This window comes from Sorex araneus, chromosome 4 (assembly GCF_027595985.1).
Source record: "Sorex araneus isolate mSorAra2 chromosome 4, mSorAra2.pri, whole genome shotgun sequence".
Classification (NCBI taxonomy): domain Eukaryota; kingdom Metazoa; phylum Chordata; class Mammalia; order Eulipotyphla; family Soricidae; genus Sorex; species Sorex araneus.
In genome coordinates, this window is record NC_073305.1 from 116,128,053 (window position 1) to 116,141,890 (window position 13,838).

General features: G+C 47.0%; 1 protein-coding gene across 9 annotated transcripts in view; it reads left to right on the forward strand.

The window, feature by feature from the left end:
- The window catches only part of ANKRD6 (ankyrin repeat domain 6), a 197,444-nt gene extending 183,959 nt beyond the window's left edge, over positions 1-13,485 (forward strand). For 6 of the 9 annotated variants that reach the window (XM_055136194.1, XM_055136196.1, XM_055136197.1 and 3 more), the window contains exons 10-16: positions 1,476-1,580; positions 3,017-3,151; positions 3,638-3,820; positions 4,630-4,782; positions 6,800-6,913; positions 7,850-7,976; positions 9,980-13,485. In XM_055136194.1, the coding sequence (XP_054992169.1) occupies positions 1,476-1,580; positions 3,017-3,151; positions 3,638-3,820; positions 4,630-4,782; positions 6,800-6,913; positions 7,850-7,976; positions 9,980-10,539 (1,377 nt within the window). In that variant the 3' untranslated portion in view covers positions 10,540-13,485. The remainder of the gene's footprint in view (positions 1-1,475; positions 1,581-3,016; positions 3,152-3,637; positions 3,821-4,629; positions 4,783-6,799; positions 6,914-7,849; positions 7,977-9,979) is intronic. The other 3 variants (XM_055136198.1, XM_055136200.1, XM_004605666.2) reach the window with 3 other exon arrangements.
- Positions 13,486-13,838: the final 353 nt, after the last annotated feature.

A 13,838-nucleotide genomic window follows, 5' to 3' on the forward strand; every position in this document is an offset into this window, starting at 1 on the left:
ACAAAGAAGTTACAAGTAAACACAGAGGAAAGGGAGCACTGTGATGGGAATAACCCAAATAAACCTAAGCTCCCTGTGGCAATGTTATCCTACAGATATTGTCAGTGATTTTCCATTGGTGCCACAGAGAAGTTCTCTTTGTATAATATAGTATCACTTGATTATAAAGAACTGACATTGATTATAAACTAACATTGATTATAAAGAACTGATTATAAAGTAGGCTGACGTTGAAATGAAAACCCCTGTGCTGAACTCCACGGAACCTTTATTTATATGAAGCCATAAAATGCTTAATGAATGTTTAATTGTGGAGGGAAAAGCATACCCTTGAAAAAGTATTTCTACCTTCCAGATGCCTTTGGTTCAAGTGTTCCCAGGAGTGATGGGTGTGGTAGGAGATGGGTGTGGGTGTGTGTGAGAGCCAACTCAGACACCTGTGCTCTAGCCAGGCAGCCTCTGCCAGCAGGCAACCCTGAGGCACCTGGCAGTGGAAAGGGTCATCGTTCTCCATCCTGGCCACTCCCATTTTACATTAGGGAGGAGAGGGCGGGGAGACAGCTGCCTGAGCACATCCACCCAGCCGCTGAGGCCCCTCTGGGTCTGTCTGACCCAATGTGTTCGTCCCTGTGTCCATTCCACCTCTGCACTCAGGGCAGAACAACTGCCTTTGCTCCTGCCCCATGGTTTGTATCATGGCTCACAGATGCACCTCAGTAATGTTGGAATCAAATTGGAATATGACTGGGATACAGTTTGACCGGGACAAACACACACACACACACACACACACACACACACACACACACACACACACACATCTTGAGTCCAGTGTATCAGGATATGAGGTCTCTGTCTCTGTCTTTTCTCTCTCTCTGTCTCTGTCTCTCTGTCTCTCTCTGTCTTTCTTTCTCTTTCTGTCTCTATCTCTGTCTCTTCTTTCTTTCTCTCTGTCTTATACACACACACACACACACACACACACACACACACACTCCACTCACACCCCTTGAGTTCAGGTTCCTGGATATCTATCTCTGTGTCTCTCTTCTCTCTCTCTCTCTCTCTCTCTCTCTCTCTCTCTGTCTTACACACACACACACACACACACACACACACACACACACGGTGCCATGGCTATCCCCTTTCGTGTGGTGCTGCTCCTGGTTGTTAAGTCGCATGCAGCTGGCCACACCTCTGTGGCGACCCTGTTTCAGCACATTGATGCTTGTTTATCATCACTACCGAGCTCTGCTCCTTGTGGTCAGGCCCAGTGTCCTGCCCATCTCTGGGTCCACAGGCTCCCAGCAGGTGATGCCTATGTGGAATGTGAATGCTCAGTCCCTGTCACTCAGACCCACGTTCCATCTCTGGCCCTGCACAGTCCCCCAAGCACCGACCAATGTGATCATTGGAAGCCCAGGAGCTTTCCTACACCCTCACGTGCTTGTAACGCTGCCTCTTGCCTCCCTCAGGTCTTGCGCTTCAGTCGTGGGCGAAACCTGAGGAAAAAGAGAGAAAGGCTGAAGGAAGAGAGGAGAGCTCAGTCGGTGCCAAGAGATGAGGTGGCCCAAAGCAAGGTGGGGGGGAGCCTCCCCGCCCCTCGCCAGCTGCACCCACTAACTGAGGGTGGGACCCTGCCTTCCTGCTTCCTGTGGGCTCTCTGGTGGCCCCGTGCCCCCTCTGCCCCTCTTTCCCACTGGGCTCTTCAACTCTTCTCAGTCTTTCCCCCTTTGGCTTCCTCTCCTTCATTCCACCCGTATTTTGGGTCTGTACCCGTGTGTGTGTGTGTGTGTGTGTGTGTGTGTGTGTGTGTGTGTGTGTCCACAAATGTTCATGTGGCATGTGTGTGTTGCTGCTTTGCCAGCACCCTGGATGGTGGTGGTTGGGGGGGTGCTTGCTAGTTCCTTTGCCATGCAGCTTTGCCTCTACATGGGGACGGTACTGTGTCTACTCATACCACACCCTGGTTTGTGCAGAGCAGTGACTTATAGATGCAGATTCCTGAGGCTCGCCTGAGATGCACTGGCTCAGACACCCTGAGCGAGGACCTAGCGGTCTGGGTTTGGACAGGCTGAATGGGAGAGACTGCACTTGGCGAAACTTGGGCACAGGCTACTTCTGGAGTGGCTAGAGGTAGTGCCAGGACACAGGGGTCTCTGTGCAGATGAGAAACCAGGCCTGTGGGGGCAGCAGCCACACAGCAGGCACAGAGGGTGAGTGAGCACCACCTAGCTGTACATTAGCTCCTCTGCTCACTCCCCCAGCCCTGGGCTCTGTGTTCTTGCGCTGGGAACAGCTTGTTATCTCCACAGCCAGCCAGGGTGCTCTGTGCAGGGTGGTAGGCTATAAGTAGGCTATAAAGACCATCTTGGCACATCAACGTAGCACTCAGAGCCAGAGAGATAGAACAGGGGTTCAGCATTTGTCTTGCATGTAGCCAACCGGGGTTTAGTCCCCAGCAGCGCCAGGAGTAATCCCTGAGACAGAGCTAGGAATGAGCTCTAAGCACTCCCAGGTATTGGGTGTGGCCCAAAGACTAAGGAGAATTGTAGCACTATGTGCTATTCTAAACTTTAATTTAATTTCTATATGTGAATTATATATAATAATTTGTAAACGATCTTGCAAGGGCAGAGAAGCGAGATTTTTTTTTTAATTTCAGAGGTTTCTCTTCCTCCACTATGAAATGTGAGGGTCCAGACTCACAGAGTGAGTAGGGTTCTTGTTATTTTGCTGAAATGCAAGAGACCAAACATCCCTCACTGTGGATGAAGTATTTAGGGAAGGAAGGTTCCCGAAGCTCTAGGAGATAAAAACTCAAAATTAGTTTAGTTTGACACCAAGTAATATGAAAGTTCCAGGGAAAACATTCATGCCAAGTTGACATCCCCATGCGGCTCCTTCTCTCTGGAGGGTTCCGTAGAGGATGGAGACCTGCAAACAAAACTTGATGCCTAGTGATTGGAAAAGAGGGAGCCAGTAGAATAGGTTTCTGGACTTTCTTCCTCTGTAGGGAAGTGTCTCCGCGGGAGACACCCCTAGCAGTGAGCAGGCTGCTCCCAGAAAAGAAGAGGTTCCAGAAGATATCCTGTCTGCATCCCCCGAGCCCCGAGCCAAGGAGAACAGGCGGAGAAAGTCCAGGCCCAAGGTCAGGAGGCACGTGAGCGCAGTTGCAGGCTTGAGGGTCAGGTGGGCGGGGCCTCGAAAGGAGCGGGCGGGGCCTTGAAGGGAGGTGGGTGGGAATTGGAGGCAAGTGGGCGGGGCCTTGGAGGCAGGTGGTGGCAAAATCCCTTCTCTGGAGCCTGCTGATTGGGCTCAGTTGGAGGAGAAATCAAACCTGGCTAACTTCTGGGAGAGCTCAACAGGCTGGAGCACATGCTTTGCATGAAGGCTCGGGTTCAACACCCAGGCCCACCGTGGTCGAGAGCCATATATCACTCCTGATCTTTGCTAGGATGGCCCCCCAACTAAAATATAATGATGATGATGAATCTAACTTCCGCACTGGGTTAGCATAGGGACGTATTTCTTTGTGTAATGCCTGGAAGAGAGCAGCATGAGTGGGAGCCAGGTCGGTGTGGGTCTGGCAGAGGTCAGTGGTGCTCAGGCGGGACGGTCTCTAACACTCCCACAGGTGTCAGCGCTTTCTGATCCCACCCCACCGGCAGACCAACAGCCAGGGGGCCAGAAGACCTCGCACACTCACAATCGCCAGAAGAAGCGGCCCAGGCATCGTTCCTCGCCACCCCCTCCCCATGAGTTCAGAGCCTACCAGCTTTACACTCTGTACCGCGGCAAGGATGGAAAAGTAATGCAGGTACTGTCCCACCGCGGTCACAGAGGAGTTTTGGGCACTTCCCTGATTATTGACCTCATGTGGCTCCCTGGAGCGAGGCCTCTGCTAATGGAAAGGCTTCTTCTTTGTACCCATGTCCCTTCATGCTAAACCCATGCAGATGCCCTGCCTTGGCTCCACTGGCACACGAGGGGGTAATTCTGTCCCTACTTCTCAAATAGGTATCTCCATCAACTAGGGTAAAAACAGTTTAGGGTCAGAGAGATAGTACAAGGATAAAGCACTTGCTGTGCATGTGGCCAACCCCAACATGATTTCTGGCACCATATTTGGTGCCCCAAGCCTCTCTAGAGTGATTCCTGAGCACAGAACCAAGAGTACTGCTGGGTGCAGCCCCAAAACAGCAACAGCAACCCCCCTAACCCCCCCCCCAAAAAAGGCAAAGCTGGAGAGATAGTACATCGGGTCAAGTCCTTGCCTTGCACAAGGCTGACCTAGGTTTGATTCCAGCACTCTGCATGGTTCCCTGAGCCCTGCCAGGTGTGATTCCTGAGCACAGAGCCAGGAGTAAGCCCTGAGCACTGGAGGGTGCAGCTCCAAAACAAACAGAAAGAGATTTGATGATGTGGCTGGTCTGAGATGCTCTCTGAGTCTTCCTATGATCTACGATAGGCAGACAATAGGAAGTTTGGCCTATGGGATGTTCCACAGTAACCCCAGAGGCGTCTGTCTTCTCCACAGTCTGCTCTCCCTGGTGCCTGCAGCTCCTCACAGCCCACCGTGGAAGGAAGGGAGGTGTGGGATTGATAACCTTTTGGTTTCCCTCTTAGGCACCAATAAACGGCTGCCGATGCGAACCCCTAATCCACAAGCTGGAGAACCAGTTGGAGGCCACAGTGGAGGAGATCAAAGCCGAGCTGGGGTCCGTTCAGGATAAAATGAACACCAAGCTGGGCCACATGGACAGTAAGACCCAGCACCAAGTGAGTGAGTGGCCCACCTTTTCGTGGCCTGGCCTGGGGCACGCACAAGAGGGGAGGTTCAGCTGGCCCTGCACAGTTTACAGACTGCCCACCCATTGTGGCCTCTCTTCAGGGAGCCTGCTATGGGGTTTTTGGAGTCCTGGGTGTTTAATTTTTCATGTTTTGAGTCTAGAGAGATGAGTTCAGGTTAAGGAGCTTGCCTTGCACATGGCTGGCCCTGGTTCAACCCCACTCACCATATGGTCCCCTCAGCACACAGCGAGGACTAAGCCTTGAGTATTGTTGGGTATGAAGTTTGAGCTTTCTCTTTTCACATGACTAAATTGCCTTTTATTATAACAGTAGCACATGCCAGTCACAAATGTGCTTTAAAATATAAAAATTAGAAAGAAAAAGATGTCACCTATAAGCACCCTATGATGAAAAAGCAATGTTAATATTTGGGTTTACATTCTTCCAGTCTTTGGTTGTTTGTTTTTTTGTTTGGTTTGCTTTGGTTTGGGGGTCATGTTCAGTGATGTTTGGGGCTACTCTTGGTAGAGCTCAGGGAACCATATGCTGCCAGAGATTGAACCCAGGATTCAATCTCCTTGGCCCCTTTTCTAGTTTCTGAGTATTTTTGTTGTTGTTGTTTTGGTTTTGTAGTCACCTGCCAATGCTCAGGGCTTACTCCTGGTTCTGCACTCAGGAATTACTCCTGGCAGTGCTCAAGAACCATATGGGATGTGGGGGATTTAATCTGGGTAGACCATGTGCAAGGCAAGCATCCTACCTGCTGTACTATTGCTCTAGCCCCTGTTTTATTTTAAATGTCTAAATGTTTATATGTGTGTATGTCCCTTTCTAATACAAAATTAAAATAATCATGTCTATATTTCATTCTTTTGCCAACATTTTAGTTTGAAAATTGTTAACAACGGTGTGATAAATGCTTTGGCACCCTCCACCCTAGATTCAACTTACTTGTTACTATGTCACCATATTTGCTTATGTCTCTCACATACTCACTTTTTTTTTCACTGAGCTTTTGGAATTTTAATTGTAAACTGACACTTCCTTCTAAATGCTCAGATTACATGACTAAAGAATAGAGACATTTTTCTTCAAACACACCATTACAATATCTGGAAAAGTTAATAACAATTGTGTAGTATCTGGTAGATAGTCTGAATTTTTCTGAAATGTGGGGATTTTCTGTTTTTTTGGTGGTTTTTTTGTTTTGTTTTGTTTTGATTTGGCCAGGAAGGTTGGGGCTTTGGGGGTCACACCTAGATTATTCTCAAGTTCCCAGAGACTATTCTCCAGCCCGCAGCAAAGTAATCTCTCTGAACCCCAGTTTTTTTTAAATATTGCTTTAGCATTTATATATGACCTAAAATAGATTTTAGGTACACAGACTCACATATCAACATCTGTAGATATTAAATTATGTTCACTACCAAAACTCTAGTTTCTATCCATAGTACAGTTGACTCCTTTAATCTAATGAAGCAGGAATTCCTCCCTCCTGGTAACACTGTTCTCTTATAGTCTGTTTTTGTTTTTTTTATTTGCTTTGTTCATTCTTTTTTTCTTTACCACATATAAAATCATATGATAATTTGCCTTTTTTTCCATCTCTAACTGCTTTACCTAACATAAAACCTTTTTGATGTATCCACTTGTTGCAAATGGTAAGATTTCATCTTTATATAACTGTTAAATTTGACTCTGCAGAATATGATCTTGGCACACCTACTCTGCCAAGGTCTGCATTGGCTCAGGCTGTATTCCCACTCCACAGGCACAGTCTCTTAAGCCCTGAGGACTTTAGGAAATAAGGAAAGACATTGCCTACACTGAAACATAATCAAGAAGTCTGAAAAACTAAAGTTCCACTCTGTGAAAGTCTAGAACAGGGAGTTGAGATAGGGTTGCGTGTCCTTTGACCCCTACCCCTGAGCCCCATGGGACTCAGCCAGCCAGGCTGTAACCCGAGACCCTCACCATTACATGCTGTTTACCTGTTGGCTCCTAGATGCGCGTTCTGGACAAGCTGATGGTTGAGCGTCTCTCAGCAGAGAGAACGGAGTGTTTGAACCGCCTACAGCACCACTCAGACATGGAGAAGCATGAGGAAGAGAAACGACAGGTAAAAACAAGGACTTAGCAGTGCTAAGGGTATACTATCCTCTGAGTTAAAAGATACAGACCTCTCTCTTGGGGCTGGAGTCATAGCACGGTGGGTAGGGTGTTTGCTTGCATGTGGCCAATCTGGGTTCAATCCCCGTTATCCCATATGGTCCCCAAGCATATAGATCACTTGTATCACTTGTCATCCTGTTGATCTTCGATCTGCTTGAGCGGGTGCCAGTAACATCTCCATTCATCCCTGTCGCATGCTAGTGCAGCCAATGGTGTCTGCTCGCTCCAGGAACATGAAGAGCCTAAAACCATTCATTCAGGGTCTTGACGAAGAAGTCTGACCATCTCGTAGGTGGGCAGCCACACGGTCTTTTGATGTCCCATGGAATCCAGTCCATAACAGCTCTAGTCCAGCGGTCATCTCTAAATCACATTACGTATCTGGCCCATCTGATTTTCAACGCCCTGGCAAGCAAGATGGCATCCCTGATTCTTGATCTGGGCATTTGAGTTGAAGGTGCCTCCCTCCGCTTAATGAACAGGGTTGCTGGCTTCTTAGCTTAGGGACTGGTGAACCCTGGCTTAACCAGGGAAAGCAGAAAAAGAGGCGGGTGGATGGGTGATCTGTGCATTTCAACTTGTCACATTTCCTCAAAACAAAAACCTGTGGACCAGAGAGCTAGCAGAGCAGGTAAGGCCCTTACCTGACATGCAGTGAGCGGGTTAAATTCCCGGCAGCATGTGTGGTTCTGAGCACCTCCAGAAGTGATCCCAGAATACAAATCCAGGGGTTAGCTCTGAGCACAGCTGGGTGTGGCCCCCCAAACAAGCAACCAAACAAAAAGTCCAATTCTTGATGTTTTAATTCACAAAGCCTCTATCAGTTTCACCTGATGATTCTGTGCCCTCACCATCTGGATTTTGTTTTTGTTTTTGTTTTTAGATGTCTTTGGTGGATGAGTTAAAAACATGGTGCATGTTAAAGATTCAGAATTTGGAGCTGAAGCTTTCTGGAGATTCTAGGGCCTCTAGAGCCAAGTCTATCCCGTCTACTTGTGAGTCCTCAACAGGTAACCACCACCAGGCAGAGAGAGCCCTTTGTGAATTCTCAAAGTGATGGATGTGCCCGGCCCCCCACCCCCGCCACCCATCCCCAACCTTACTCTCTCCTGTATCCAGAACCATCCATAGGCTAGTGCTTTGGAAAACGGTGGATGGTAATATCAGCTCTGGAAGGGCATGGCCACATCTGCTCCCTGCTGCACACTCAGCCCCTACCCTGTGACAATGCACTTCCAAAAAAGTGCTCAGAGTGGTCTGCATGAAGGACTGAGAGCACTTTTGTTCAGTGAGAGCCTCGGGTAATGCTGGCGTGAGCGTTGCCTGCAGAGATGAGGATGAGGGGAGAGGAGCAGACACTGCCTGCCCCTCCCCTCCTCTCGGATCAGCCTTTTTCTCTTTAACGGATCATATAAAATGTTGAGAGAACACAGTGGTTTAGGTGCTGGGAACATACTGTGGGGATAAGTCTTGCCTTGCATTCAGCTGACCCTACCTAGTTCAATCTCCCCAACACTGCCTATGGTCCCTGAGCCCCACCAGAAGTGATTCATGAGCACAGAGCCAGGAGGAAGTCCTGAGCATCGCTAGGGTGTGACCCCCAAAACCAAAAGAAAGCAGCAGTCCGTATAGCAAAGCTGCTCCGTGTGCCAGTGATGACACTTATTGATGATCATTTTGAGGCTATTCAGAGCCTTGGGAGTTGAAACTCAATGAGGGGTAACAGGTAAAAGGTTTCAGGGGTTCCCAAAGATCATCTTTGGAGCTGTGTGTTTTTGTTTTTTTTTTTACGTTTTGGGTCACACTGGCATTGCACAGGGGTTATTCCTGGCTCTGCACTCAGGAATTACTCCTGGTGGTGCTCAGGGGACCATATAAGATGCTGGGAATCGAACCCGGGTCAGCCACATGCAAGGCAAACGCCCTACCCGCTACGCTATTGCTCCAGCCCCACGTGTTGTTTTTTTTTTCCCCCTTCTTCATGCCCATAACTTTGGAGGGAAATTGTTCTTGTTAAAGGAACTATCATGGTTGGGGTAGGGGGGGATTCTGGACTACCTCTCCCAGTGGGCGCCTGAATTAGCACAGCTGAGGCTATGTGTGGTGAAGGATCCGGGAAATAGAGAATGGGGATATTCCTTCCCATCGATGGATGTCCAGTCCTGGATTTTCCCCTCCCTTCGTGGTGGTCACAGTGTCCGTTGCACACACTTGCTTGTGCACTCACTTACATTATGGTGACTGCAGGGGTCACACACTCTGCTGTGGGGCTCTGTTGCACTTGGTGCACCCCTGGGGATTCCAGTAGCAGCGCTGCTGGATTGCTCTGAGCTATGCCTGGCAACAGTGCCAGAATCCACGTCTCAGCCTCACAGCTGCCAGGCAAGTGCTCAACAAATGGGACTCTGGACCCAAGCACCCACCTCTTTGAGACAACTGGGAGCTGTGTCATCCTTAAACATGGGGAAATGGGACCCAGAGCCTTCTAGGGTAGATGGAGACAGGTGAGAGACCCTTCTGGGGGTTAGAGGCCATCACTGTAACATTGCTCTAACCAATCTTGCTTTAACAAATCTGTGCCACTTGTAAGTAAGGTCTGTAACTATCTTAGCTGTAACTTACATGTAATGATATCCTTGTAACTTATATAGCTGTAACTTACAGCAGCTGTAGTATCTGTAACTAACAGCAGCTGTAATTAACATCTGTACCTTTTAGCAGCTGTAACTCATATCTGAAACTAAGAGTAGCTGTAACTAACATTGCTACAACTAGTAGCTATAAAATAACAGCTGTAACTAATATCATCTGTGTCAAATGAAGAAGCCACAAAGGTGAGATAGGCAGAAGTGATGCTGTGGCTCAAGGCAACATGGAAGGGGAGGGTGGGAGTTGGGGCGGGGTCCTTACACCTGCTGGGAAGGCTGGTGAGTCACAGAGGTCCCTGGACTCGCTCACACTCACTTCCATCCCTGAACTCGACTTGCTCTGACTTTCATTTTCCTTTTGAAAGCAGGTGTGGATCCATTGGTGGAGACCGCCGGAGCCCTGGCTGCTTCTGACAGTTCCCCTCAGGTGGTGAGACCCAAAGAAAAAGCCGCCAACCCCACTGCGGTCCACAGGCTCCAGCCGGAGCTGTCTTCCTCGGACTGCACGGGCTCTCAGCCCAGGAACGCACGGGTGCAGGCCCAGAAAGAGGCCGCCAGGAGGGACCACAGGACACAGGGCCCCTGTGTACACAGAGGCACCCAAACCAAGAAGTCCGGGAAAAGTGGGCAGACGAGGCATCGAGCCCAGCCTCTGGCCCCCAGCCCCCACAGTGGGCAGCCAGCACCGGGCACTGAGCAGGGGGCCCCTCACATCCGCGATACCTCACAAGCCCTGGAGCTTACGCAGTACTTTTTTGAAGCTGTTTCCACCCAGATGGAAAAGTGGTACGAAAGGAAGATCGAGGAAGCACGCAGCCAAGCCAGTCAGAAAGCCCAGCAGGAGAAGGCGACCCTGAAGGAACATGTTAAAAGCTTAGAAGAGGAACTTGCGAAATTAAGGACCAAGGTGCAGAAGGAAAATTAGGAGCCTGGGAAAAAGACATCTTGAGGATTTGCAGTTATTCAGTCATTGCAGCATAACGTTGCCCAAGGTTTCAAATATTGTGCACCTGATAGCCCCGCAGTGAAAAATTAAAAAAATAAAAAGATGAATAGATAAGGACTCCTTTCTAGAATGTGCCAGACACATGCTTCCCATGCCCTGACGTGATGCAGACTTGGACCATTGAAGCCTGGAGAGCTTGCTGGGTTTCAGGTTGCATTACAAGGGTCAAACCTCAGGCCAGGTTCATTTGAAGTTCAAAAGCTCAGATGAAGCGAGCCACTCACACTAAGAGCCCAGTGGTGTGTAAGCCTGATCCCTAAGTGCAGAATCTATGAAATAATGTAGATCAAAAGCAAGAAAGAAATGAGCCCCTCGTGAATTCAGATCAAGTAATCATTCTTAATACACCTGCTGGGCCCAGACAAGCGTTTTTCTGTTGAGAGAGCTGTAACTGAGATGCACTAGCCAACCCCTTCTCTTTCTCTCAGTTTGTTATTCTCAAAAGGCTGACATTTTAACAAGGTTAATCCTTAGCAAAGACTTTTTGAGGGCTATGATTTTTATGATATCGCAAGACCCAATCTATCTTAAAGTATTTTGAAAACTCAATGTATTAAGTACTGAGTAATTGGCTAATAGCACTGGGAATGTTTAATCATGTTCTCAAGTGAGAAAGAATCCAACCATTTAATCAATGGCTTCTGTGTCTCTTCAGCCCAAATACAAAAATGTTACAAATGATTAATTGTAATGATTCTTAAAGCAGATGAGTGAGAAAATATTCACATAACAATTTCCTGAGCCTTCTATAATCTAGTATAATCAAACCCAATAATCTTAGGAATACCTTTTGAATTTGATATTACTGGTCTGTATTTTATTTAAAAATCATTATTTTCTTGAAAGTAATTCATTTTTAGTTTTTATTATTGACGAACCTCAAAGGTTCTTTGCTTTGCAGTGATTAAGTCAAGGTAAATAATTCAGTAACTTGGGACTGGCGAGACAGTACAGCAGGTAGGGAGTTTGCCTTGAATGTGACTGACCTGGGTTCAATCCCCAGCACCCCAGATGGTCCCTTGAGCCTCACTAGGAATGATCTCTAATTGCATAGCCAGATATACAAGCACCAGTGGATGTGGCCCCCAAACAAAAAAATTAAAATCAGCATCATAATAGTTCAGTAACTAGATTTGTAACTCATTATTCCATGCTTCATGGAGTCTTATGAATTTTACTTTGCTCTAAGGTTTATACAAAGCTCTAGCATGGATAGGCTGAACTTTAGGATTACATTATCTTCCAAATTTCTTATCCCTTGGAAGGTGAAATTCTTTTCATTTCCTCTAAAGTCCATGTATACACAGAAACTTCTATTTTTAAACACAGGTTGTTATCAATAAGTTTTAATAAAATGTTGCTCATGGAGCCTGAGGGAAAATGACTTCTTGATGTGAGAAAATGCAGACAAAGCATACTCTTAGTCCCTGGGTGTTTTGCTTATCAAACAAATGTGTTTAAGTGACAACCTGCAGATGCAAACTTTGCTGTTCAATGTAGATGAAGACATATTGTGTTAGAAAGTCTGGAGAGGGAACCAATTTTATATTCTCTGTTTATTTTATCTTTGCAAGCTTTCTCCTCAACCACTATGTATGTGGAAGGTTTCTTGTGAGATTCTCATTGAATCAATACCTGTACAGGCACCTTCCTTTTCTCGTTTTCTCATTTGTTCCTAAGGCAAGATCACAGAATCGCAGAGGTGCGCCTCTCAGTTCTCTAAGCCCATCCGCAGCAAAGCATCACTGCTCTCTTCAGAAGCTCTCCTCCCTCTGTGTCTTTGCACTTACTGAGAGCTTCCAGATGAAGAGATGAGATCTTGAGATGTTCAGTAAGTCATGTTCCAAGCGGGAGGTGTTTATTGTTGATGTTTTGTTTGGGGGCCACACCCAGAAGTTATCAGGCTCTGCACTCAGGGATCACTCCTGGTGCAGCTGTGTGGACTGTTGAGGGTGCCGGGGATCGAACTTGGGTCAGCTGCATATAAGACCCAAACCACTAGACTATTGCTCAGGCCCTGAGCTGAGGTAGTTTAATAAATTGAAATATCTCCTCTTCCTCAAGGAGAACCCTTGTTAGAAATTCTGAAAAGAAGCATAGAGTGCTGCTTTGGTGGGAAATATTTTGACTTATACCTAACTAAGCAGTAAAGGGCCATTTATCATGGGCTCACCTTAGCCAGTTCTCCATGTGGGAAGAGAGTTTGTGTTTGTTCTTTAGCTCTCTCAAAAACTCAACCACAGTCCAACACGCGATTCCCTTTGTTTTCCCACTGTGCTCTATGCTAGAATGAGTTGAGGCTTCCATTGTACTTCCCCTAAGAGGCAGAACTTTTGCCTGTTGTGTAGCTTGTGTTTCAAAGTGAGGCTGGTCGATAGCACAGTGGGTGCGGCGTTTGCCTTGCACAAGGCCAACCTGGGTTTGATTCCCAGCATTCCATTTGGTCCCCCAAGAACCACTCTGAGTGCAGAGCCAGGAGTAACCCCTGTGTATTGCTGAGTGTGATGGAAAAAAAAAAATCAAAGTGAGGCTGGAACTGCTGAATGGGCGGTTGGGGGGGGGGCATGTAAAACACAGGAAAGTCATACTGTACCATATTGCAATATTTTTCTAAAAAAAATTTGGTTAGTGTGCTTTATAGATATATGTGATAGATCAGATCTTAGTGGTACTCTTGGTTTTTATTTTGGAAGCCCTGAATTGTTTTCATGTTTAAACCTCCTTTGTCTCAGTTAGGTGTTGATACTTGAGAGCTGTGTTGTCTTCTAAAATAATTGTATTTTATTACCTTGAATTTGTGTTCCTTTCAAGCATTATACATGACAGTACTTTGGTATTAAATTTCTTAAAAGATGAAAGTGTGAATACTTTGTTTAGCCTATATTTTTGTTTGGTTAGCCAAGTTTTATGGTTTTTGAAAAAAGTGCCTTCATCTAGCCACACTTCAACTTATTTCTGGAAGAGTATAATTCCATTTGCTTAAAAATAATGGGGCTGGAGAGATAGCACAGCGGATACGGCGTTTGCCTTGCACGCGGCTGACCCGGGTTCAAGTCCCAGCATCCCATATGGTCCCCTGAGCACGGCCAGGGGTAATTCCTGAGTGCAGAGCCAGGAGTAACCCCTGTGCATCGCGAGGTGTGACCCAAAAAGCAAAAAAAAAAAAAATAAGAAGAAGAATCAAGTGCACTGCATGGAAAAAAATAAACCTTTTATAT